General features: G+C 34.0%; 1 protein-coding gene across 2 annotated transcripts in view; it reads right to left on the bottom strand.

The window, feature by feature from the left end:
• Positions 1-24,676, bottom strand: part of lilli (AF4/FMR2 family member lilliputian) — an 829,533-nt gene that overhangs the window by 761,567 nt on the left and 43,290 nt on the right. The window contains exon 1 of one of the 2 annotated variants that reach the window (XM_072527032.1): positions 18,281-18,628. The exons of the other annotated variant lie outside the window; for it this stretch is intronic. Within the exon in view, the coding sequence (XP_072383133.1) occupies positions 18,281-18,333 (53 nt within the window). The 5' untranslated portion in view covers positions 18,334-18,628. Of the gene's footprint in view, positions 1-18,280; positions 18,629-24,676 lie in introns of those variants that run through there. 2 annotated transcript variants of the gene reach the window in all.

A 24,676-nucleotide genomic window follows, 5' to 3' on the forward strand; every position in this document is an offset into this window, starting at 1 on the left:
CGTTCAGTATATTTGAAAACAATATTTTACTGATGCCGGCGGCTACGTAACGAGCCATAACCGGTTGGTAAGGATAATGTGAATTAGATATCCGTCGTTTTCTCCTTGTTTATTTAGGTATTTGTTTGATTTTGATACAGAGTATTTAAAAAAATAATTTTCGAGGCTATTTTGTCATTTATGCCTGTGTTTTTATTGCTTTGTGACAATTAATGACGGAAGTGATAAACAATTAGGACTTTTGTATGGAAGTAAACCTTTTCTTTTTAAAAATACTTTTTAGTTTGATATGTATGGCTTCGTTAAATGTAGTATTTTGTTTTTTAACTGAAGGTGAAATTAAATTTAAAACATATTTAAACTGAATCCTATTCATTCTAAAATAATTGTTAAACCTATTAATTATTATTAAATTCCTAATTGTTTATCACTTCCGTGATTAATTGTCACAAAGCAATAAAAACACATGCATAAATGACAAAATAGCCTCGAAAATTATTTTTTAAATACTCTGTATCAAAATCAAACAAAATCCTAAATAAACAACAAGGGGGAAACGACGGACATCTAATTAACATTATCCTTACAAACCGGTTACATAGCCCTCGGCATCAGTAAAATATTATTTTCGAATATACTGAACGGAAACGTTAAGTGTCTGAAACGCTATGTTCCGGACAGTGTGCGTTGTTCATATTTAAAACCATTTAAATTATATTTTTCGGAAACGCTATGTGCTGGAAACGCAACGTGCACGATAATATGCCACGACCTTTATGCTTACGGGAACTATAGCTTACAAGTCATATATAGGTACATGAACATATTATATGGATTGACAATTGAAAATAATTTTTAACATTAAAAATAGACCAAACTTAGCCACTAGCCATATATCTATTTCGTGCAATAGTAACGGTAATGAATAATGTATATAATAAAACAGGCAACAATGATTCAGTTTTGGAGGTCATTCCTCAAAATTAAATCAAATAATTACTAATTTCAATGCTACAACCACTTTCGAATCATTCGTAACCTTATTAAATGCATAAAAAAATATGACTAACCAACTGCACACAAAACATGATACCAATGCGAATTTATCAAGAAAACCTGTACGCCACTTAGCATTTTGGGTTATTGAACTCCAGATACGGCGTTAAAAACGACAGTTGGAAGATGAGTTTGTCAAATAAAATAACTGGAATCAACGGAATCTGAATCTGTCAAGAGCAATGGTTAATTATAAAAAAAAATTAAATTTGTTACTATTAGTACCTGTACAACAAAAACAAAAGACAATATCAGAGACGGACTCGATATCAACGAGTTGATATTAATTTAAGAACAACCAACTATGACTCGGAAAACAACTTATTACCAGATGAATCTGACATCAAGTATTTTTTGTTAGTCTGATTACTAAGCTACGTTAAATTGTACAGTTGACGAAGTTCTATGTAAAGCTCTTTGTAAGCATTAGTTTAGTACTACGTTCAGGTTTTCTTGCATTTTACTGCTTTCCGGTAGCGATCAATGAATGAGCGTTTCCCGGGACCTAAGACCCTATCTCTCACCGTAGTACTCAATAATTGGCCGACTAGGTTTTACTCGTGACTTCAAATTAATAGCTGTAGTAGCCATAGATCCTTTGGATTTTATACTGCTAAGTTTGAGATATTTCCATGTATTCTTCCAAAATATCAAGTAATTATTGTCATTCTATAGAAGTGGCTACAGTAACTTAAATTTTACTGCGTAATCGAATTAGGATTTTTATCGATGGCTTGGTATAAAAACAGTAAAAAATTACTGCTGGTTTACAATATTTCAAAATCCTATCTAACTCTTATTTTTTATTGTTCAAAGGACAAAAGATACACGGAGAGGTAACAACTCAGTCGTGATTTTAGTGACCTTTTCGTAACCTCAATCTTTTTGTTACTTTAGATAATACAAAAACGTAAAGGTAAAGAAACAGTTTTTATACATATGCATATAATGTATTTAAAAATTGTACAATAATCAAAAGCAAATATTAGGTATCCATTTGAACAAACAATTAAAGATATGTGTTTTAATTATTCATTATACGTCAATTTAAAAAAAAAACAAAGTTAAATCTCAACTCTGAACAAACATTCTTGTTACTAAAAAAACATCTTTTTAAAACAAAAAGTAAAAATATAAATAGGAAACATTAGTTTAAATTAAAATAAAGGTATGGGATAACCTATTAAGTTATTTGAAAAATGCATCGATAGTGTTCTTTCAACGTAAATTTGTTATAAACATCATCATTATAGTTGTTCATACAATACAATATAAACCATTATAAAGGGATATCGAAAGACTTGATAAAATTCTTGAAATCTTTTACAATTAAAAATCAAAAGCCCATAAAATATAATATATTTGCTAGGATTAGATAAAAAAGACATCTACGATTATCCGTTCCCCTGGCCCCTAGGCGAGATGAGTGTAATCCTAATTAAATCCTTTTTTAATAATATAATTAATAATTCTGGCTATGTGGGAATCCCCCTTATGTCAAAAAAATTTTGAAATATATGTAAACTTTGGTGACCTTTTAACTATTGGTCTCAAATCCAATAGAATTCTTCCTTAGACCAAGAGGAATCTATTTACCAAAGTACAAAAGTACCTTCATGTTGTCACATACAACAACACAGATCAATTTAGAAGCAATTCTGCAAGAAAAAAAATACGAGCAAGTCAAACTGACGAGCACCACGAAGTACGAAATAAAGTTGAACAGAATTGAAATAAACAACGTAGAAATGTCATGTTAAATCCCAATCGAGCAGCATTCAATATAATTCGTTGCTTTTGGATGTGTGTCTACATTGCAAAGCTTTGTGTTGAGCCAGTTACCAAGTCAAATTGACGCCATATATTGGTTTCCGGACGCGCCAGATTCTATTTATTCTTTGACTTGTAAGACAGGACAACATCTGCCAGGTCAGCTAGCAAGCAGTTCAAATATTTGGACCGTCCTTTACACGATAAAAAGATCTCGAGGCTAAAGTAAAGCGCAGAATCAAATAGAAGAATTTTGAAACTTCGAAAGTGTCAGAAAGCTCAAATAGAAGAATACAGATAGACATGTTTTGATATTAAAAGTAAACAACTATATTCATTATAATTAAATGCATTCCAAACAAAAGGAGTGCAAAAAAAAAGCATAACCTTCTTCTTCTTTTTATGTAGAAATGGCTCTGTCTGTTTTTCAATGTACCTCCAGTAAGTGATCGTTCCATCGTTTTCCTGGTCTTCCTATTGGGAAACCGTCTCTTGTCGTCTTTACTACACTATTTGTTGTCATTCGGCTTATATGATCGTTCCATTCTACTCTTCTATTTCTTACCCAGTCCTTAATGTTCTCCACCTTGCATCTACGTCGTATATCTGTACTTCTAGCTCTGTCTCATAGTTTTTTACAAGTGTTTTCATCTCTGCTATTTCGCTATATTGTTATTTCCCATATTCTTTCACTCAGACAGCCTGCAGCTCTGTTTGCTCTATTCACTTGATCTTACACTTCTACTTCGAGCTTTACGTGGCTAGATAATGTGATGCCTAGGTATTTACACTCCATCACTTGTTCTATTATCTGACCTTCCAGCTCAAATGTACATCTTATTTTGCTTTTATAACCATGCATTTTGTCTTTTTTGGAGAAATTAACATGTTAAATTTTCTACCGGTTATAATAAATTGGTGAGTCAGTTAGTTCTTCTTCTACTTTTACTTTTATTGTGTTGTTTTGGTAGATATTTTCGATGGTTTTGATTATTCCTAGAGGTATCTCTATTGCGTACAATAAATGGATAACGTCCTTTAATTTGACCCGGTTAAATGCTTTCTTAAGGTGCACGAAACATAGATATGCCGGTTTGTTGTATTCTAATGACTTCTCTTGCACTTGCCTTATTATAAATATAGCGTCGGTGCAGGATCTTCCCGACCTAAAATCTTGTTGTTCTTCTGCTAGTGTTATAATTTCATTCAGTTTATTTGTTATCACTTTGGGTGCTAATTTTAGTGTTGTGTTTAATAAATTAATTCCTCTGTAATTTTCCGGGTCCGCTTTGTCTTCCTTTTTGAAGAGGGGTATTAAGATGCTTGATCTCCATTCTTGAAGAATGAAGATCAAGCATCTTAATAACCCTATCATTATTCTGTTTTGTTCTATTTTTTTTTTATTAGTTTTAGTAGTTGTTTGGTCAGATCTGGTCCTCCGTACTTTAGAAGTTTGTTCGGCATTCTGTCCTCTTCTGGTGATTGTATGTTTTTTAATTTCCCTAATGCTTCCTTTACCTCTTCCTCCTCAATATTTATTTCTTCGTTTTTCGTCATCTCTGGTGTAGGTGGTTTATTATCGTCACTTTTAGCAAATAGGTATCGAAAGTAGTCTGCCCATGTTTCCTTCTGAATGTGTTTCGTTTTTATTAGTTCGTTCATCTCTTTTCTTTCTCTTCTCGTCATTCCATAGAAGGCGTGTTCCATCTGTTTTTAGAAGCTCTGCCAGTGTTTCCATTATTTATCTAACTAAAGTATTCGTTTCATTTCTGATTCGGTTATGGTGGTTGTATGCCTGTTGTGTTCCGTATTGTAAAAAGACTTTTACAGTACATAACACATCCTTTTGTTCATATTTTGTCTTTACTTGCTCTCTAAACCATGGAGTTTCCTCCGAGTGATTCTGTTGCTGCGTTAATTATTATGTTATTTTTCAGGTTTTTCCAGCTTTCCTCAATGTTATCGTTTTGTAATATTCCATTGCCAGCAATCTTCTCTGATATTCTTTTTCTGTATAAGTATCCCATGGATTCCGTATTTAGTCCTTCGACTCTGATTTTTGTTTGTGTTCGCGCCGCTCTCTTGGGTGTGAAGTATTTCATCATGGTTTTTATTTTACATAATACTAGACTATGGTCACTACCTAATCAGCTGCGTTGTGACATCTTACGTCGATTATTGTTGACCCATGTATATTTCTGTTGGTTATAACGTAACCTATCATAGTTCTTTGTCCACGGGTGTTATTGAATGTATATTTGTGTTGGTCTTTGTGATCAAAAAAATGTGTTGTTTATTCTAAGTTCGTTATTCGTGCAGAAGTTTATCATGAGTTCTCCGTTTTCGTTTTTAACATTCTCATTGTGTTTTTGCTTATTTCCGGGTATTACTTGATTGCCTATTCGGGCGTTAAAACATAACCTAAATATACTTAATATAATCACTACTGATAATCTTATGCATAAAAATGGCAACCGTGGATTAATTTATCGAAACTCGCGATGCTTTTTAAGTGAAGTTAGTGAATTATGACATTTCTAGAAATAATTTAATCTTAAGCTTTATTTATCTAGAACTCTTGTGTCATGCACGAACGAAACAAAAATTATAAAGTAGTGGAAATACGTGCATATTTATTGAAAATAGATAAAGAGAAATCATTGAACGAGTATACTGAGTATTCAAAGCTAGAAGGAAAACAGCAAAATGGGACAAAATGGAGGACTATAAAAATTTGGTTTTCTCTAGATATGTATGTATTCTCAGAAAAGTGTCAAGGTTAGTGGAATGGATCAAACGTTTACGGTACACTTAAAAATCCAGTAATTCAGCTAATATTTCTCATCTGATCGATTTTACATTTTTGCCATGTTTTATGTTTTTGCTTATTTATATTCTATCAAAGTTTTAGCATAACGTTTAAATATAAATTCAAAAATTCTAAACTAAATTCCAAACTGAACTCTTGATAAAATATATTATATTATGTATGTTACATGGAACTGTTATATTATTATGTATTACAAACAAATATTTTAGAAAGTGGTATCGACTCAGAGGCGTGCTAAAGATGAGAATCATATAATACCAGTTAATATCGTAGCATTAGCATTATCGTAGCAGAAATATTTTTAAATTTATAATAATTTGTTAAGAAAGCTAAAATAAACGATAAAAATATGTACACAACAACAATATGTATGGTAATTAAACGAATTGTTTTTCTGCAGTGTAACTATCTAAAAAGTGTCATAAAATAATTTATTATTTTTGTATAACTACTACATACCCATTTACATTATCTTAAATACTCCTATCACTATCAGTTTTATTTCGACGTTATTTTGTGATAATTTGTATTATACATTTAAAGCAAACACGACGAAAAATCTAGTTGTTTTGAATTTTGAATTTCATGTACTTTACTATTCTTAATAACTCGCGAATATACACCAAATTAGAACACCTAAGTGAAGTTTAATTTGGATTCAGAGCAGGACTCGAAACGAGGGAAGCACTTTTCAGTTTACAAGTTCTAATACAGAGAGCCATAGATGTCAAATGCGATGTGTTTGCATGTTTCATCGATTTCGAGAATGCATTTGATAAAGTATCGCATGGAAACTAATCGAAATCCTAAAAACACCAGGACTCGATGGTAACGATATAGAACCAATCTCAAAACTTCTCCAATATAAGACCAATTTCCAATAAAAAGGAATAGTGCGATTCGAAAATGAACTGTCCTAGATCTTCACAGTTGGAAAGGAGGTTTGGCAGGTTTGCATACTGTCACCAGCATTATTTAAAATATACTCTAAAAATATCTTCAGCCTTGGACTACTCAGAGGATGGTATTGCAGTAATCTGTCACCGTATAAACAATATTAAATATGCAGACGATAGCGTATTACTGGCCGATAGTGCGCAGGGGCTCAAAGGGTGGTGGATAATGTTGTACAAATATGTAACAAATACGGCCTAAAACTAAATTTTAAAAGACAAATGACAATCATTAGTAAGAACACCGACATAAACTGCCAAATTACAATAAACGAGACACCGTTAGAAAGAGCTGTATGGGCTGCAATATTAAGGACACCTGAGATCATAGCTACGAATGAAAAATTCGTATTGAAAGAGCCAGAAATTTTTGTAATGGTCTTCTCTGCCAATCTAGGAGTGGCCAAATGTTTTCGCATCTTTTTGGGGTCCCAAAATTGACATTCTCAGCAAAATTCAGCTTGTTCGTATGATTTTTAGAGGTTCAGTAGCGTTTTCTTCTCTGACGACTGGAGTATTTAATCCTAATGTTGTTAATATATTATGGTGTACTTTAAATTCCGTTGTTCTAAAATGTTTAGTTCTTTTTTTTATGACAGTATGGATTATTTCTAAAAAAAACTCTAAACTCTAATTACAAGTTAAACAAAAAATTCCCTCACTCCTTTTGTGTTAATTCACTATTTCGTTTTAGTATTGAAGATGTCAACGCATTGTAAAGAATAAAAACTTAATTGTCCTTAAAACAAATAGATATATGGTTTACAGACATATTCTTGGATACTATGTTGGATGAGGGATACAAATCGATGTAAAGACGTTCTGTTAAAACCAATCTTTAGATAAAGAAGAGACTCTGTAAATTACTTATGGTCATTTAAATAGGTAAAGTTACTCATAAATGGCTACCATAATGATAGCGAGGATCATAATATGCACCAATATTATAAAAACCAAAAACGAAAAAATTCATATAGAAGGATCGAGATATGTTAAGAAAAACAGGCAAATACTTATACCATCCAGACGAAAACGGCATAGTAAAGTTCAAATACGTTGGTGATGTACCTGATGACCTATTAAAGAAACACATAAAAACCAAATAAGGCTTATACACATGAGAAGGTATGTTGTAGAATATCAAAATGGGGTCATATAACGTACAGGTCAATAAAAGAAATAATGAAATAGAATATTATATTTTTTTTATTTATAAACATTATCGGATCAACCTCTGAGGTTATTAGTGACATATATACACTCGCGATCATAAAATCCGGGTCATCTTGAAAATTTCAAGTTTCTTAAATGTTTTTGCCTCTGGTGCAGTAAAAACCTTTTTTTTTGGCTAATGTATTTTTTATTTGCCATCAATGTTTGTTTTGAAAGAAAAAAAAATGGTTTTTTATTGTTTTTATTGAAACAGAAAACAAATCAAATTGTTGATAAAACAGACATAGGAAACAAAAATGGAAAATACAGAATGTGGTAAAAAATCAGTGAAATTTCAATGACCAATATCGTGTATTGCCTCCCCTTGCTCTAATAACCTCTTGCAGACGACGGGGCATACTCTCAATTTTTCTCCGGATTACATGTTGTGGTATGTTATTCCACTCTCTCACTAACAGATCCTTAAGCTCCTGTGCGTTGTTAGGAGGAGGTGTATGGGTTTGAATACGTTTTTTTTCAAATCGTCCAGAGATGTTCGATGGGATTCAGGTCCGGAGACCTAGCTGGCCAGGTACCCTTGTAATTCCAACTTCGTCGAGTATAACATACTGATCCTGACAACGTGCGGTCGCACGTTGTGCTGCATAAAAACGGCGTGTTTTCTCCAAGCCTGCCATGTTGGGCATAATATGTTCTTCCGGAATCTCCGTAATGTACCTTCGTGCAGTTAGGGACCCATTTTCGATGAAGGGTAATTCTGTGTGGAAGTCGGAAGATATACCTCCCCAAGCCATGACCGAGCCTCCACCAAATGGCATTCTTGGAGCAATGCAAGCTTATGAAAATCGTTCACCGGTTCTCCTCCAAACTCTTACACGTCCATCGGATCCAGTTAGGCAGAACGGGATTCATCTGGAAATAACACTTTGCTACAATCGTTAATTCCCCAATGAGCGTATTGTCCTGCAAAAGCTAGTCGTGCAACTCGAGACACCCGGCGAAGTGGCGGTCCTCTAGCCATTACCCGAGAAGATAGTCAAGAAGAACGAAGTCTTCTTCTGACTGTTGCAACACTAAAATTGCGATTCCGTACTTACTCTAGACGATTTTGATGCATAACCGCAATTGAGGTCCGGTTTCGTAAAGCCTGAAACACAAGGAAACGGTCATCTAGTGCCTTGGTCGTTCTTCTTCGTCCAGAGCCAGGTCGCCTGGTTAGCAAACTTGCCTCCTGAAAGCGTTGAAACACTTGTTGAACCGTAGAAAGGCATACGCCAATAGTTCTTGCGACTTGCCGTTGAGTGTGACCGTCTTCCACAAGTGCAACAATTTGTGCCGTTTCAACAAGTCACAGGCATTTTTGTCAAAAAATAAACACTAATAATGGCACTAATAAACACTAATGGTGGCAATAATAAACGTTTGTCTGTTGCATTTGAACAGAAAGTCGAAGTACACAAATACATATAAAACAAGCGGAGTTACAGGTAGCGTTCATTTTGAGAAGTGTGCACTTTACCGCGAAATCGGCACTATTGGAATTCTTTGTTACAAAGGAAACCGCAACAATTCTCAGAAACATGCATTAGTTTGTATTTGTGTTATTATTATTTACGATAAAGCTCGTTAAAAATGAAATATCGGTGATTTTCAAGGTGACCCGGATTTTATGATCGCGAGTGTACATATACATGAGATAATTTACTTATAAATATTAAATTGTATTAAGTATATTAATGTCTTTACCAATTATTTAATTTTACATTGTTCTCCTAAGATTTCACTTCGATAAAAGGACATGCTTAACACTGAGTGGAACAGTACAATTGTCACATAAAGTAGGATCAGTTGGCCGACTATATGCCCATGGGTAAGTCGAGTATATCTAGACGAAGTCGACTTGATGAGCTCTGTTGAAAATTTGATATTTCCAAGGTTTTCCATATGTTTTCACTTCGCGAACTATTGAAGTTGAACTGTCCCACTGGCTTTGCCACAAATTTTCAACCTTCACTTTAACAAATGATTTTAAGTCATTTAGCATTACATTTCTCACTTCATACGCGTTTTTACTGTTTTTTGCTTGTTGGGTGATGCGGTCCGCTTTTTCGTACCCTTGAAGTCCAACGTGTGAAGGAACCCATAGAAATTGTACAGTATGGTTGCTGTTTTGTATGGTAGTTAGTTCTTTTTTAATTCGGAGAGCAATTGGATTTGTTGTCTAAAGCTGGTTAATGGTATTGATGGAACTGGGGGAATCGGTAATTATAAGAGCTTTAAATATATTACCGGAGTAAATATGAGTGAGAGCTTGGTAGATGCCATATAGCTCGCCGGTATGTATGCAGCTTAAGGATGGTAGTTTATACGCAAGTGTAATATTTGAAAGTAACGACAGCTGCCCAAACTCCAGTAGATGTTGTAGAGGCATCTGTGTATACGTGATAGAAGATAGAAATTTGTAAGTTTTTTGATGAAGGTATTTTTTATAAAGGAGTAGGGAGTATCGTTCTTTTAAAGATATTTGAGGATGTGTCGGATTGAGAATGCTTATTGTCTAAGAAGGAAGTATTCTTATGAAGTTGGAATAGGTATTTGGTAAGATATTATATGGCCATGTGTTCTTAAGCTATTTATTATTGTTCTCATTTTAAGGAGTATCCAAAATATACAAAAAAAATACCACGTATACTATAAATAACCAATGCATTAGGATGTAATTTTATCTAAAACTCAACAATGAATAAGTAGGAGCAAAAAATTAAGTTCAGAAAACAACTTACGACTCTATAAAATTAAGAATTTTATAGATTTCGTTTTACTAAATGAAGAAAATCGCGTAGTATATTCCTCAGTAGAATATAGTAGAATGTGGTTTCCGATGCAAACAGAAATTGATAAAAATAAAATATCAGTCAGCATTGGTAAGTTAATAAAAGAAAAGAACATCGAGGATAAATCATTTATAATTTAAAATAATAATTTAGCAGTACAAAAATAGCACTTGGTGTCAATATTAAGAGTAAACTAAATGTATCACCATATTGGGATGCAATAGTCGTGGTCATTGGATATAATGAATTATATGATACTATTAAAATTCGATTGAATGATATGATTATTTGTCTGACAGGGATTCAGTAAGTTAAAGTAATTTCATGTAATCAAATGCAGTATCCTAATAAAGCCGTCCCAATATTTCACCTTAAAAATACTGAAAATGATTTCTGGTTTAAAATGTATATATCATTTCTGAATGGTAATTATAAATGATGCAGATAAGTTACATTATTAGAAGAATTTATCATCATCATCACGTAGCGCTACAACCCTGGGTGGGTCTTGGCTGACTGTACAACTTTTTTCCAATTTGTTCGGTCTTCCATCAACCTAGGGTCAAATGGAATGTTCATTTTCCGGAGATCTGCTTGGATGTTATCTCTCCATCGCATTCTGGGACGTCCGAGTGGTCTTTTGCCTGTGGGAATCTCTTCCCATACCAGTTTTACAAGTCTATCGTTATGCAGTCTGTGCACGTGGCCTGCCCATCTTAGTCGCTGTGATTTAATTTCTTGGACAATATCGGCGTCATTGTAGAGTGCTTTTAATTCGATATTGATTCTGATCTTCTACTGGTTTGTGGTGATGTTATGGCGAGGTCCGAAAATTTTTCTTTCAAAGCGTCTGAGCTTTTCTTCGTTTGCTTTGGTCATGGTCCACGTTTCGCATCCATATGTTATTATAGGTCTGACGCTGGATTTATAGATTTTGATCTTTGAACTTGTAAGATTTTTTGATTTTATGAACTTATCCAGTGCGAATAGACAGCGGTTTGCAGATTGAATTCTGTCTTTTATTTCTTCAGTAACATCGTTGTCAGCTGTGATTACGGTCCCCAGATACTTAAAACGTTGTATTCTTTCAAAATTGAAGGTGTTGATCGTCACATTTTGTCCTATTCTGTCTGTTCGTGTCGTTCTATTTATACACATATATTTCATCTTCTCTTCATTGATCTTCAGCCCTACTTCACTTGTTGCTCCTTCCACCTTGTTGAAGATGTCTTTCGTGGATAGGATGGAGTCTCCAACGAGATCTATGTCATCTGCATATGCGAGTAATAGCTTGGGACCTTGAACCGATAGCAATTCTGTTTTTATTTCGGCCGACCTCATAGCTTTCTCTAATACAAGGATAAAAAGTAGTGGAGATAACGCATCACCCTGTTTGAGTCCACTGTTGATTTCAAAGCTGCCAGACAGTTTATTATTTACACGTACTTTGGATATTCCACCCTCCATACAGACTTTGGTCATCCGAATGAGTTTCTTTGGTATTGAGAGCTCCGCCATGGCATTCCATACTTGCCTTCTTTCTACGCTATCATATGCCTGTCGAAAGTCTATGAAAAGATTGTGTATGGGTCTGTTATACTCCCAACCCTTTTCTGTTATTAGTATTATTAGAAGAATTGGTAACCAAAAAATAATTTGTTTATTTTTTCAAAAACTTTTTTAAAAGAATTTTCGATTGATTATATAAAAAGATTTGTCTACTATAATAATATAGTTATAAGGAAAAGGTGTAATGAACTTCAAAAGTTGCCAAATGAAACAATAATTGGAGACGTCAAACATTGATATTCAATATTACGTAAAATGTAATAAAATAAAATTAATTATTAAATCAGTTACGAGATACCAGTAGTTAATTTTTTTATAGTTGAATTGTAATTGGTTACTGTATAAAAATTAATATTTGTTTTTAGGGTTAATTTCTCAATGGAACTGCAATTCTTCTCGTAATTTTAATAATAATAAATGTAATTTTTCTGGCATTGATAAAAAACATGCGGTAATTACCACGAATTTGGCAATAAAAACGTTAATACTGATAAAACCCAACCAAAGCGAAACTACGTAGTATAGATTGTTAACTGTAGTAACTAATGATGGCTAAGTGATAAGCCTTATTCAGGATAACAACGTTATCATACATGTAGTATTATGTCTATAAATATCTGTCTTAATCTGGATAACCTAAAAAAAAGGATTATATTAAGTTTTAGAGAATATGAACTTCAAAAAAGAAAATATGAAAACAAAGATGAGAGCAAAAAAGAAGAGAGTTGTGGTCAGTGAATACCTCTTAAGATACAATACAAGATCCTCATGTACTATATAGTTCATTCATAAAGGGCATATATTGGGCAAGACAGTAAAAAAACCATGGAAAGCAAATCTTCTAAACGTGCCTATCTTCTAGAGATGTTGGCCACCACATTGACCCATCTTATTCTATTCACAGCAGCTCGAAATAGATCAGTTGACGTTAGACCAGTCCACCTCCTAAGATTGGCCAGCCAGGATATACGTCTACGTCCAGGGCCTCTCTTACCCTCAATCTTGCCTTGTAGAATCAACTGTAGAAGTCGGTATTTATCATTACGCATGATGTGGCCGAAGTAAGCCAATTTTCTGTTTTTTATGGTGTTAATAATTTCTTTGTCCTTTCTTAGCCTCTGGTTATGTTTATGGCATCTTCTGTAAGGCTCCAGCTTTCTACTCCATAGAGGAGGATACTTAAGACGTAACATCTAAGAATTCTTATGCGTATATTGATACTTAAAGATAAGTTACAGAGAAGGTTAGTTACTCCTTAGCCTTAGGAAGTTACTCTTCCTAAGGCTGTTAAAAGAGCTTCTGGCTTTTTCAATACGAGTTTTTATTTCGTAGCTGTGATCCCAAGTATCCTTAATATTGCAGCCTAAATAGCATATTTTTTCCACTCTTTCTAACGGTGTATCTTGTAATTTGGGCGTTTATGTTGGTGTTCTTACTAATGATCATTATTTTTGTCTTCTTGCAATTTAGTTTTAAGCCGTATTTGTTACATTCTTCTACAACGTTATCAATCATCCTTTGAAGCCAATGCGCATTCTCTGCCAGCAACACTGTATCGTCTGCATATCTAATATTGTTTATAAGTTGTCCATTTACGGCAATCCCATCTTATGATTCGTCCAAGGCCTCTCTTAAGATGTTTTCAGAGTACATGTTAAATAATGCCGATCACAATATGCAACCCTGTCTAATCCTTTTTCGACTGTGAAGATCTCGGATAGTTCATTTTCTAATCGTACTGTTGCGTTTTGTTGGAGATATAAGTTTGAGATCAGTTTTATATCCTTACCATCGAGTCCTGATGTTTTTAGGATATCGATTAATTTCCTATGTGGGACTTTATTAAATGCTTTCTCGAAATCAATGAAACATGCATACACATCGCAGTTGACATCACTGGCTCTCTGTATTAGAACTTGCAAACTAAAAAGTGCTTCCCTCGTTCCGAGTCCTGCTCTGAATCCAAATTGAACTTCACTCTTCACCTGCCTACGATCATTATTTTTGTTTTTCTGGTGTTGATGTGAAGTCCAAATTCTTCGCTTATCCGGCTTAGCCGTTCAGTGATGGTAATCATTTCGACTTCATTCGCTGCTAATGTAAGTGTATCATCTGCGTATCGCAGGTTGATGTTTTTTTTGCCTCCTATAGTGATCCATCCCATTCGTCAATGAGCAGTTAAAAGAATGGAAAAACAACTACAGATGAAAAAGTAGAACACTATACAACGACTGGCATCAAAGGTCCACGTAGAACAGAAAGTGAGGTTACATGGGCAATAAAAATGGCAAAATACGAAAAAGCACTTGGCCCCGATGAAGTGAGTGCTTAAATACTAAAATTTTTGAGAAAAATGGAATTAAAGCACTGTGTGGTCTCTTTAAAATAGAATTTATGATACAAACTGATTGGCTTAAGTCCAGATTTGTCACAATACCAAAGAATCGGTCAAAGACATGTAATGATTATCGGTTGAACAAATCTGATGAGTTATGTTTTGAATATTTTCCTGCGAGTAATACATAGCAGAATATACACGATATTAGAGCAGAGAATTAGCAGTACTCAATTCGGATGTAGGAGTGGCTTGAGTACGAGAGACACCTTGTTTAGTATCCAAGCACCGATACAGAGATTCAGAGATATAAATCAAAATGTATGCATCTGTGCAATCGATTTTGAAAAGGCTTTTGGCAAGGTCCGACATAAAAGATGCTATAAATATTGAAAATAGCTGGATTGGACGACAAAGATTTACGAATAATTATAAATCTAAACTGATAACAAGTGGCAAGAATAAAAGTTGACCAAGAACTGTCGGATGAAATAAATATAAAAAGAGGAGTGAGAAAAGGCTGTTTACCCTCGCCTTTACTGTTTAACTTGCATTAAGAGGAAATATTTAAGAAAGTCTTAATGGAGACAACAGAAGGTATTTTTACGAATGGTGTAACCGTGAACAATATCAGATATGCCGACGATACCTTAGTGCTGGCTAACTGCGAAGACCTTCAAAATCTAATTCACAAAAACCAGACCCGTGATCAGTGGATTAAAACTAAACGTTAATAAAACTAAATATATGATAGCAAAAATATATATATATATATATATATATATATATATATATATATATATATATATATATATATATATATAAATATATATACAGGATGACGGTATAAAAGTTGTAGATGTAAAAAGTAGAGAATCTTTGTATCTCGGCAGTAATATTAATGACAGCTGGGATCCAACTGTAGCAATTACAAGCCAAATAGAACGAGTCCAAGCTACATATGTAAAAATCAGAAACATACTTTGCAGCCACGATATTAGTATCGTTCCTTAGGAGGCTGAACCTAACAGTCAATAAAATTGAAAGACGCAAGCTGGAATATTTCGGCCACATTATGAGACACCCAGAAAAAAAATTAACTTTTACATCTGATCATTCAGGGAAAGATCCTAGGTAAACGTGGTCCTGGTAAAAGAAGCTGAAAAATCTAAGACAATGGTATGGAAAATCGACTTAGATTATTATTTAGAGCTGTTCTCAATAAAGTTACGATAGCATATGTGGTAGCCGCATGATATCTAACGATCGATAACGGTCATAGAACTAGAAGAAGGAGAAGATGAGAAAAACTTGTTGGATGGACAAAACCGGAGAGTGGCCCAACGACTGGACAACATCCACTTTCATCTATATATTCAAAAAAGGAACTCCGCTAGATTGCAGCAACTACAGAACGGTAACCCTAATATCCCATGCAAGCAAGGTTCTACTTCATGTAATACATGAAAGACTAAAAGCTTTTCTATTGCCTCAGATATCAGAACAAGCGGGATTTGTCCCAGGAAAAGGCACAAAAGAACACATTCTTAATGTCAGACAGCTAATCGAAAAAACTCGTGAATTCAATACTCCTATAATTATGTGCTTTGTGGATTACAGAAAGGCCTTCGATAAAGTCAAATGGCAGCAGATATGGTCCATACTAGCGGAAATGAGAACACCCCACCACTTAATTCAAGTATTTAGAAGTCTATATGAAAATAATAAGTGCACAGTAAAAATAAACAATACCCATTCCGATCATTTTAGAACAGAGGCAGTTGTCAGGCAGGGATGCATAATCTCGCCAACTATGTTTAATATCTACAGCGAACACATTATGCGAAAGGTAGTAGACGGATGGAAAAGTGGAATATCAGTAGGAGGTCAAAAAATCAATAACTTGAGATATGCTGATGACACTTTAATAATCGCAGCAAATCAAGAAGGATGTCTGGAGGAGAAAAGCAAAACATATGGACTAAAGCTAAATAGAAGTAAGACAAAGATCATGATAGTAGACAGAGCTCGGAATAATCTTCAACACATTAAAGAAATTGGGGGCTTTGAAGTAGTAAATAGTTTCATATACCTGGGGTCCCTAATAACAAATGACGGAGGGTGTAACAGAAAAATACGTAGAAGGTTGACTATTGCTAGAACAGCTATGATGAAACTGGTAACAATTTGGAAAAATTCTAGCATAACAATACACACAAAACTAAGGCTGGTAAGAGAACTCATTTTTCACATAGCCACATATGCATCCGAAAGGAAAGCGAATAAAAATAAACTAGACGTTTTTGAAATGTGGGTATACCGCCGCATGTTAAGAATATCCTGGATTGATCATAAAGGATAACTTAAAGTAAAGGATACATTGCTTAAACGAATACAACAGAGATATTTGCAATATTTTGGACATATTGCTAGAAGAACAGGTACGATGGAAAAACTGATAGTCGAGGGTAGAGTTCAAGGACAGAGACCTAGGGGAAGATCTCCAAGCCGTTGGGTAGATCAAACAAAAATATTGATTAACCAAGGGTTACATGAAGCCGAACAACTAGCCCAGGACAGGGGAGGAAGAAGGGAAATTGTGAAAAAACTTTAAAGGCCCGATGGTGTCACCACATCCCAAAAGGGATTACGACTGAGGAGGAGACAAAAATAGCAAAACTAAAATAGCAATTTGTAGAACATAACATCAGATATGAAGAAGAAAGATGGAAAAATTTAAGCTTACATTGGAGAGGACGTATTACAAAAGCCATCACTTTAAAAATTTTGCAGCCATAGGCGGATGAATATAGCAAAAAACATAGAAGAATAGAAGAAAATAGGTGAAATTTGTGCAAATAATTATGATATAGATATAGAAGAAAATACCGAGAGCAATCTGGAAAATTAGAATTTTGCACTGGCCGATAAGCCAATATTCAATCAAAATCAGTCGAAACTTATTTGGCCCATTGCATGAATTGCTGGCTATAACGTGGCAAAAGTGTGTGATATGATGCGCGAGAAATCGTATTTCTATACTCTGTAATTTATTCTAGAAATAGAAGAATATCGAAAACTTGGAAGCCTGAAATTAGGTAATTTTTGGTTGTATTACTAATATACAATTTTCTCCTATTTACGTATTTGGGCAAAATTTGTGGTGTTGAATGGGATTATGTGAAAATATCGTGTATCCATTATATATTGTGTAATATATATATATATATATATATATATATATATATATATATATATATATATATATAATATATATATACATATATATATATATATATATATATATATATATATATATATATATAAATATACATATACATATATATACACATATACATATATATACACATATATATATATATATATATATATATATATATATATATATATATATATATATATATATATATATATATATATATATATACACATTGGTTAACCGTTAAAGTAATCGAACCCAATACATATAACAAGTAGAAATTTGCGGTCCGTCCTCAATAAATCTTAAATGAAATCAGACATATTAAATTGTATTAGGAGTATATCTTTGATTATATTGCACCATTTTTAACTTATTTATAAAACATTGAATTTTGTTATTTAAACATACCCGAATTGGACGGATCCGTCCGATAAACTTTACAAACATTTCTTTTTCTAAATAATTAGTATACGTAAATAAATCTAAACTACTACAAATAATGTGTAATCAAATAAAAGTTTTAATAAAGCACTATACCTGTTTAAATTTCCTTTCAATAGCGGATTCCTGTCATAGTACCCTCCAAGCATGATGCAGCAGCAAATAGTAATCCAAAAGGATAATCCCAAAGGCGACACATAAAAATTACACAAACTGAACAACAAAATCACACAAAACAAAACTTTTTCTACAAAACATATGGAGTAAGATCACACACGGTGCACGTGTCGTTTCCACCACGATAAAACACGCGACCAACCCTTGGCGGGTGGTGGAATGTATTTCCGAAAAAATCGCACGGTGTTGCTTCACTCTCGTGTCCTTGATAACAAGTGAACCGTCAAATTGGCCGCGCCGCGGACTGTTCCACGGCTAGAGTTGATGACGGACTTGCGACTGACTTGTTCACCTAGTTTTCGATTCCTTCGGCAAAAGCTTGGCGAGGAGGCGGTAAACAACATCGACGACGACGACGACATCAACGAGAGGCAGGCCAGCGTCCGCGAAAGAAGTTCCATCTGGTTCGACGATGGCGAACGGGTCGGTTTGGTGAGAGGAATATGGTCTATTTCCTCGGTGCGAATTTCATAGACAGACGGTTACTGTAATTATTTTAGAGGATCACTATTGCAAATTTATTTAATTTTACATAATGAGTAGATGTATGTGTATTCAAACCATTAAACGTGAAATATTTAATTTAATGGGTAATCATTTAAATTACTTGACAAATAAAACGACAATAACAACCTCGATCAAAACGATAATATACCAGAAAAAATAAAAATTAAACTACACTGAAACACGTTATTTAAAAAAAGGTAAATTGAAACAAACTGGCATATATTAGTACTGCATGCACAAAAAAAATGACATTGAAATCAGGAAGCTTGTAAAATATAATCGCGGCATATAGCATAAGTGGCAATAGGTATTATGGTATTTTACACAGTAAAACATTTAAAAATGTTTATTATTGAATATTGTTTTGACTCAAAAGAGAATGGACCTAATTTTTCAATGGTTACCAATCAATTGAGGGGAAGAGATATTTACTTAACTTAACTTAACTTTATTCATCGCAGCTCTGTAAAGAGACGACGAAGACAGGTTAAACAACTCGCGTAGATTACGAAGCCTTGATATTCTACTTCGACTGGGACACCTCTTTCCACATACTTTTCCCTGAATAATAATATCATTCTGGGTGTCACATGACATGCGCAAAATACTACTTCGATACACCCACATTTCGAAATCTTGAAGTTTATTTAATAGATATTTAGTAAACGTCGAGCTTTCAACTCCATAAAATAATGTCGAGAAAAGATAACATTTGATGAGTCTTTTTGTCAGGTTGTTGTTAATAATCCGTCCACATATTACTTTTTTATTCGAAAAAACACTGATCTGGCCTTTTCAATGCGATTTTTTATCCCTTGTAAGGTAGTTTTTGTAACTGTAACCTTGTAACTGTAGTTTTTCTGCAGAACTCACAAGCAACACAGTATCATCCGCATATCTCAGATCACTAATCTTAATTCTGTTTACCGTGATACCAACATCAACTCTGGTAAATGCCCCTTTGAAAATATGCTCGGAGTACATATTAAAGAGCAGTGATGAAAAAATGCATAACGAATTAAATTAAAGCTGATTAAAAATTCTACATAAAGTAGAATTATTATTAAGAGATTAAGGGAACCACAAACAAAGGAACAAACGGTAAAAACTCTTACTGAAAATTTACATAATGCCCAAGAACTGAATAAAAGTAGCTACAACATTGATCATAAATGGAAGAATATAAAACAAGTAGTAATTAAAACAGCAAGTGAAAACTTAAAACCAAAGAAAAGAAAACATAAAAACTGGACGAAGAAGAGATAGTACTATTAATGAAAGAAAATCCTTCAAAACAAAAAATCCAATTAAATATAATGAAACCGATCGACTAATTAAAAAGCAAATAAAAGAAACTAAAGAGAGAATGTTACATGAGAAATGTCAAGAACTGGAAAGAATTGAGAAAAAATATGACTTTTTTAACATGCATAAAAGAATTAGAGAACTACCAAGAATGAGAAAAACACTTCAAACTAGGCAACTAAGATATGAAAGTGGTGCAATTATAACAGATATAAACAAGAAAATGTTTGAAGACAAGGAGAGAACAAAAGCACCAAAGGAGTTTAAAGATGATATTGGGCCTGATATTATACGAGAAGAAATCGAATATGCAATGAAACAAGCTAAAAGTGGTTAAATCTCCAATGGGTGGTTAAAATAAACATTTATACTGCTTCTTAAAATAGTTAACACAAAGGAGTGCAACGAATATCGCACCAAAGCCTCAATAAGTCATGTCTTAAAATTGTTTTTAAAAGTTATTCAGAATAGAATGCATAAGAAATTAGACGACGGCATAAGAAATACACAAATGGGATTTAGGAAAGGTCTAGGAACACGGAATGCACTGTTTGCAGTGAGTGTTCTTTCGCAGAAGTGCCTAGATATAAATCAGAAAGTATATGGCTGTTTTACTGATTTTGAGAAGGCATAAAACAGAGTGCACCATTATCGTCTTAAAAAAATTTTCTTAAATAAAATCATAGATATATTAGAATTATATGTAACCTCTATTGGAATTAAACAGTGAAAGTGAAAGTTGAAAATGAACTGACTGAGGATATCCAGATTCGCCGTGGGAAGCGCCAAGGGTGTATCTTATCACCATTGTTGTTTAATTTATAAACTAAAGCCATCTCAGAATTAGCGTTAGTCGAAGTCAATGAGGGTCTAATAATAAACGGTGAGCCACTCAATAACATAGGATATGCTAACGATACCGTCCTTCTAGCGGGAATACTAGAAGAACTGCAACACCTTGCTCAAAAACTAAATATACATTTCAACGATTATGGAGTAAAATTAAATTTGAAAAAAGTTCATGGTATTGTTACACTTCTTGAAAATAACTATATTCAACACCCACCTGTTTACAATACTTCATACCAAAATATTACGATTACAAACTGTCATCAACATCTGTTTATATATATTTTCTGGTTCCACACTTCACTAGGCATTTCACGAATTTATGATATCATCTTGAATGTTCTAGAACTACTTATTCGTTTTCATCAAGGGCTTTTTTCTATGTGGGATAAATCTTACAGAATGTTCGCAATACTGCTAGCACCTTTATAATTATTCGCCTCAAATAACTGGACTATAAGGGATCGGTTGAAGCCAATAGGGTGGGTCAGTTCCATGGTATGGAGCTAGTCTCTCGATATGAACTACCTTGGGTTTACTTCTAGCTGAAAACTGGATGAGGTAGATTAGATCGGTTATTTTCTACAGGACGGTGTACTGGCCTTCCCAGTTTCGTTGAAGTTTCAGACAAAGTCCTTTCTTACTTGTGTGATTGTATAACCATACTAGGTCACCTCTTTCGAAAGTTGTCAGTAGCATGCATGTCTAGCCTAGTCTTGGCTTTATTACTTTGAAGCTTAAAGACTTTACGAGCAAATTCGTAGACTTTTTCCAATTTTTCTTTCAAATTTTCAATGTACGTCAGGGATGAACGTTCTTCTTCGCAGCGAGGCAATCTTCCGAAAATGAGATCTTAAAGAAGCTTTGTTTCTCTTCCGGTGATAATTATCGATGAAGAATAACCAGTTGATTCATGTTTGGAACTTCTATAGGTTAACAGGAATAGAGGAATTAAAGTATCCTAATCTTTATGATTATCAGCGACAAATATTGAAAGGTACTTATTGACAAACAGTTCTATTGTGTCTTTCGACAATTCCGTCTGATTGAGGATGGAGAGGCGTAGTGCGAGTTTTATTAATACTTAAGATTTTCATTAATTCTTGCCATAATTCAGATTCGAAATTTCGTCCTTGATCAGAATGTAACTCTAAAGGAACTCCATTTCTTTGACACGACGTGTGTTATGGATGCTTCTACTACTGTAGTCGTTTCTGGACAGTTTCAGGCCGTTTTGAAAAATAATCCATTGCGACCATTAATTACCTGTTTCCTCTCTCTGTCATCGGAAGTGGACCAAGGATATCTGCTACAACTCGTTCAAAAGGTTCTCCGGAAAGATATTCGGATATATAAATCGCATTTCTTATACCAATCTTGTACATCTCGGCGGCAATTGATCCGAGTAAAATCTGTCTCGAAGTCTGGCAAGTATTTTTTTAACTCCGAAATGTCCTCCCGAAAGCCTGCTATGAAGTTCTTGTAACACACTTTTAATGTGTGATTTTAGCAGTACCACTTGTTGAACTACACACAACCCAAGTTATATGGAATCATCTGGTATTTCTTATTATTTCAAGCGAATTTAAAAAAAAAAACCAACATACGAAGTCAAAGAATATTTATTTTAAAGCAATTTAATCACCATTACATAAAAATTAAAGAAAACGGTAAACTCTTGAAATAATAAACTGAAACCACTTGTTTTAAGATTAATAACATAAAAATTTTCAATGTGAAACGACTAATGTTTAAATTGTTTTTATTTATTGCGTGGACATGCTCCTAAACAAATTGTCAATATTTTCTTGTGCGTTGTTCCATTCTTCAAGAGCAGCTTGTACTAGCTGGGCAGTGTTTGGTGGATTCTCCCAGTGAGCTCTAATTCTTCTTTTAAGTATATTCCATAATTGCTCTATAGGGTTAAGGTCGGGTGAGCAAGTAGGTCACTCCAGAACAGTGATATCTTCTGCCTCAAGGAAGTTTATAATAACTCTGCTTGTATGTGCCGGCGCATTATCTTGCATGAAAATTAAATTTCCTACCATTACACCTCTCCAGAGCCTAACTACTGTTTCTAGAACCAAATCAAAATACCTACGAGCTCTCAAAGTTTGTTGGATGCAAATTAAAAAAGTTTTTTACTGATCATAATGTCTCCTAAGAACATGACAGTTTCTCCTTTATATCTGTGAACAGATCTGGTAATTTCCGTTTTTGCTTGTCTTCTTCGCTCTCTAAGTACACGAATTTGTCGATCATCCGATTTTTCACAAATTTTCCAATGTTCCAGTTTTGGTGTTAAAGACACCAATTTAAGCGATCAATATTGAGTTGTGTGCTGTGAGCTGTGGATGAGAAGTTATTAGGTATCTTCTAGCTAATTGGCCAATGAAATGATCGTAGCGAGCAATTGTTACTTTTTGGCCACTTTGTCTTACTCTGTTCTTAAGCATTACTAATTCCTGATACCTAGCATAAGTTTTTGAGACAACGCCCTGTGTTAAGCCTACCACTGCCGCTATGTCCCTCTGAAACATTCCTTATTCCACAAGACCAATAATATTTCCCCTTTGAGCCTGCGTTAACCCCACACAAGGCGTATTTTCGTTTTCGAACGCAAAAGTAAGTTTATTTAGTTTCGTTTAATGTACAAATAAAGCAAGTAATCGAGCTGTGTTATCTGATTGTTTTATCGGTTTGTTAATTTTCAATAAAAACTTTTATTCTTCTCAACAATAACAAGTTTTTCAAAAGAAATAAATATTGGTTTGAAATACATGGGTATACGTACTCCATCAGGACTCTTCAGACCATTGGAAAGATACAGAGATTCCCATTGAGCCCAGTACGCCTTTATAGTTCCACCGTATTTGGTTATTTTCTGCCAAATAGGTCTTACTCCATTTTTAAGCCATTCTCGTATGATTTTTTAAGTCGCTATCTTTCTTTTGACTCTTTTTAAGGGTTTCTAGGGAAGTCTGATCATTATATTCTTCCTGTATAACTGTAGTCGTCAGGATTTACTTATTCGGTTACATTCTCCTTTTCTTTAAACTGACACTGACTTTGAACCTGTTCTCTTAACTTTTCTATTTAATTTTCACTAATCGCTAATTGTTCCCTCAGATTCCAGACTATCTTTTTCACTTCTTTGGTCACTTGTGAGAAATTAAATTTTTTGAAGATATATCTACTAGTATTTCTAGTAGGACTATGTTCCGGCTGGATGTCAGGCTTGGAACCGACTGGAACCTTCTGATCTCATTCTTTGATTCTTCTTTTATTCCTTGGGATCGGCTTCTGCAATTGTTTTGCAAATGTCCCATTCTTCCGAAATTAAAACATCTGTTTTCATTTCGAGTTTTTTGTTGAAGATTTTGCAGTATGTCTAACATTTATAATAAAATGGGTTGTGTTGTAGGTTATATGCAGTAGTAGCTTCTTCTGTTTCTTGAACTCTTTTAATTTTGGGCGACATATGTAAATCCTTTTCGCGGCTTTATACTCCTAGGCTGAGATTAGTGCTCCATTTAGCGATTTGTGATGTTGTAATCTTAGAGCTTGTTGTATTTCGACATCGTGTAGCCCATCTATGAATGCCTGTGTATCAACTTGTTGCAGAAAATCCGTAGGTACGGCAAATGCAATAAT

This window comes from Diabrotica undecimpunctata, chromosome 3 (assembly GCF_040954645.1).
Source record: "Diabrotica undecimpunctata isolate CICGRU chromosome 3, icDiaUnde3, whole genome shotgun sequence".
NCBI lineage: Eukaryota > Metazoa > Arthropoda > Insecta > Coleoptera > Chrysomelidae > Diabrotica > Diabrotica undecimpunctata.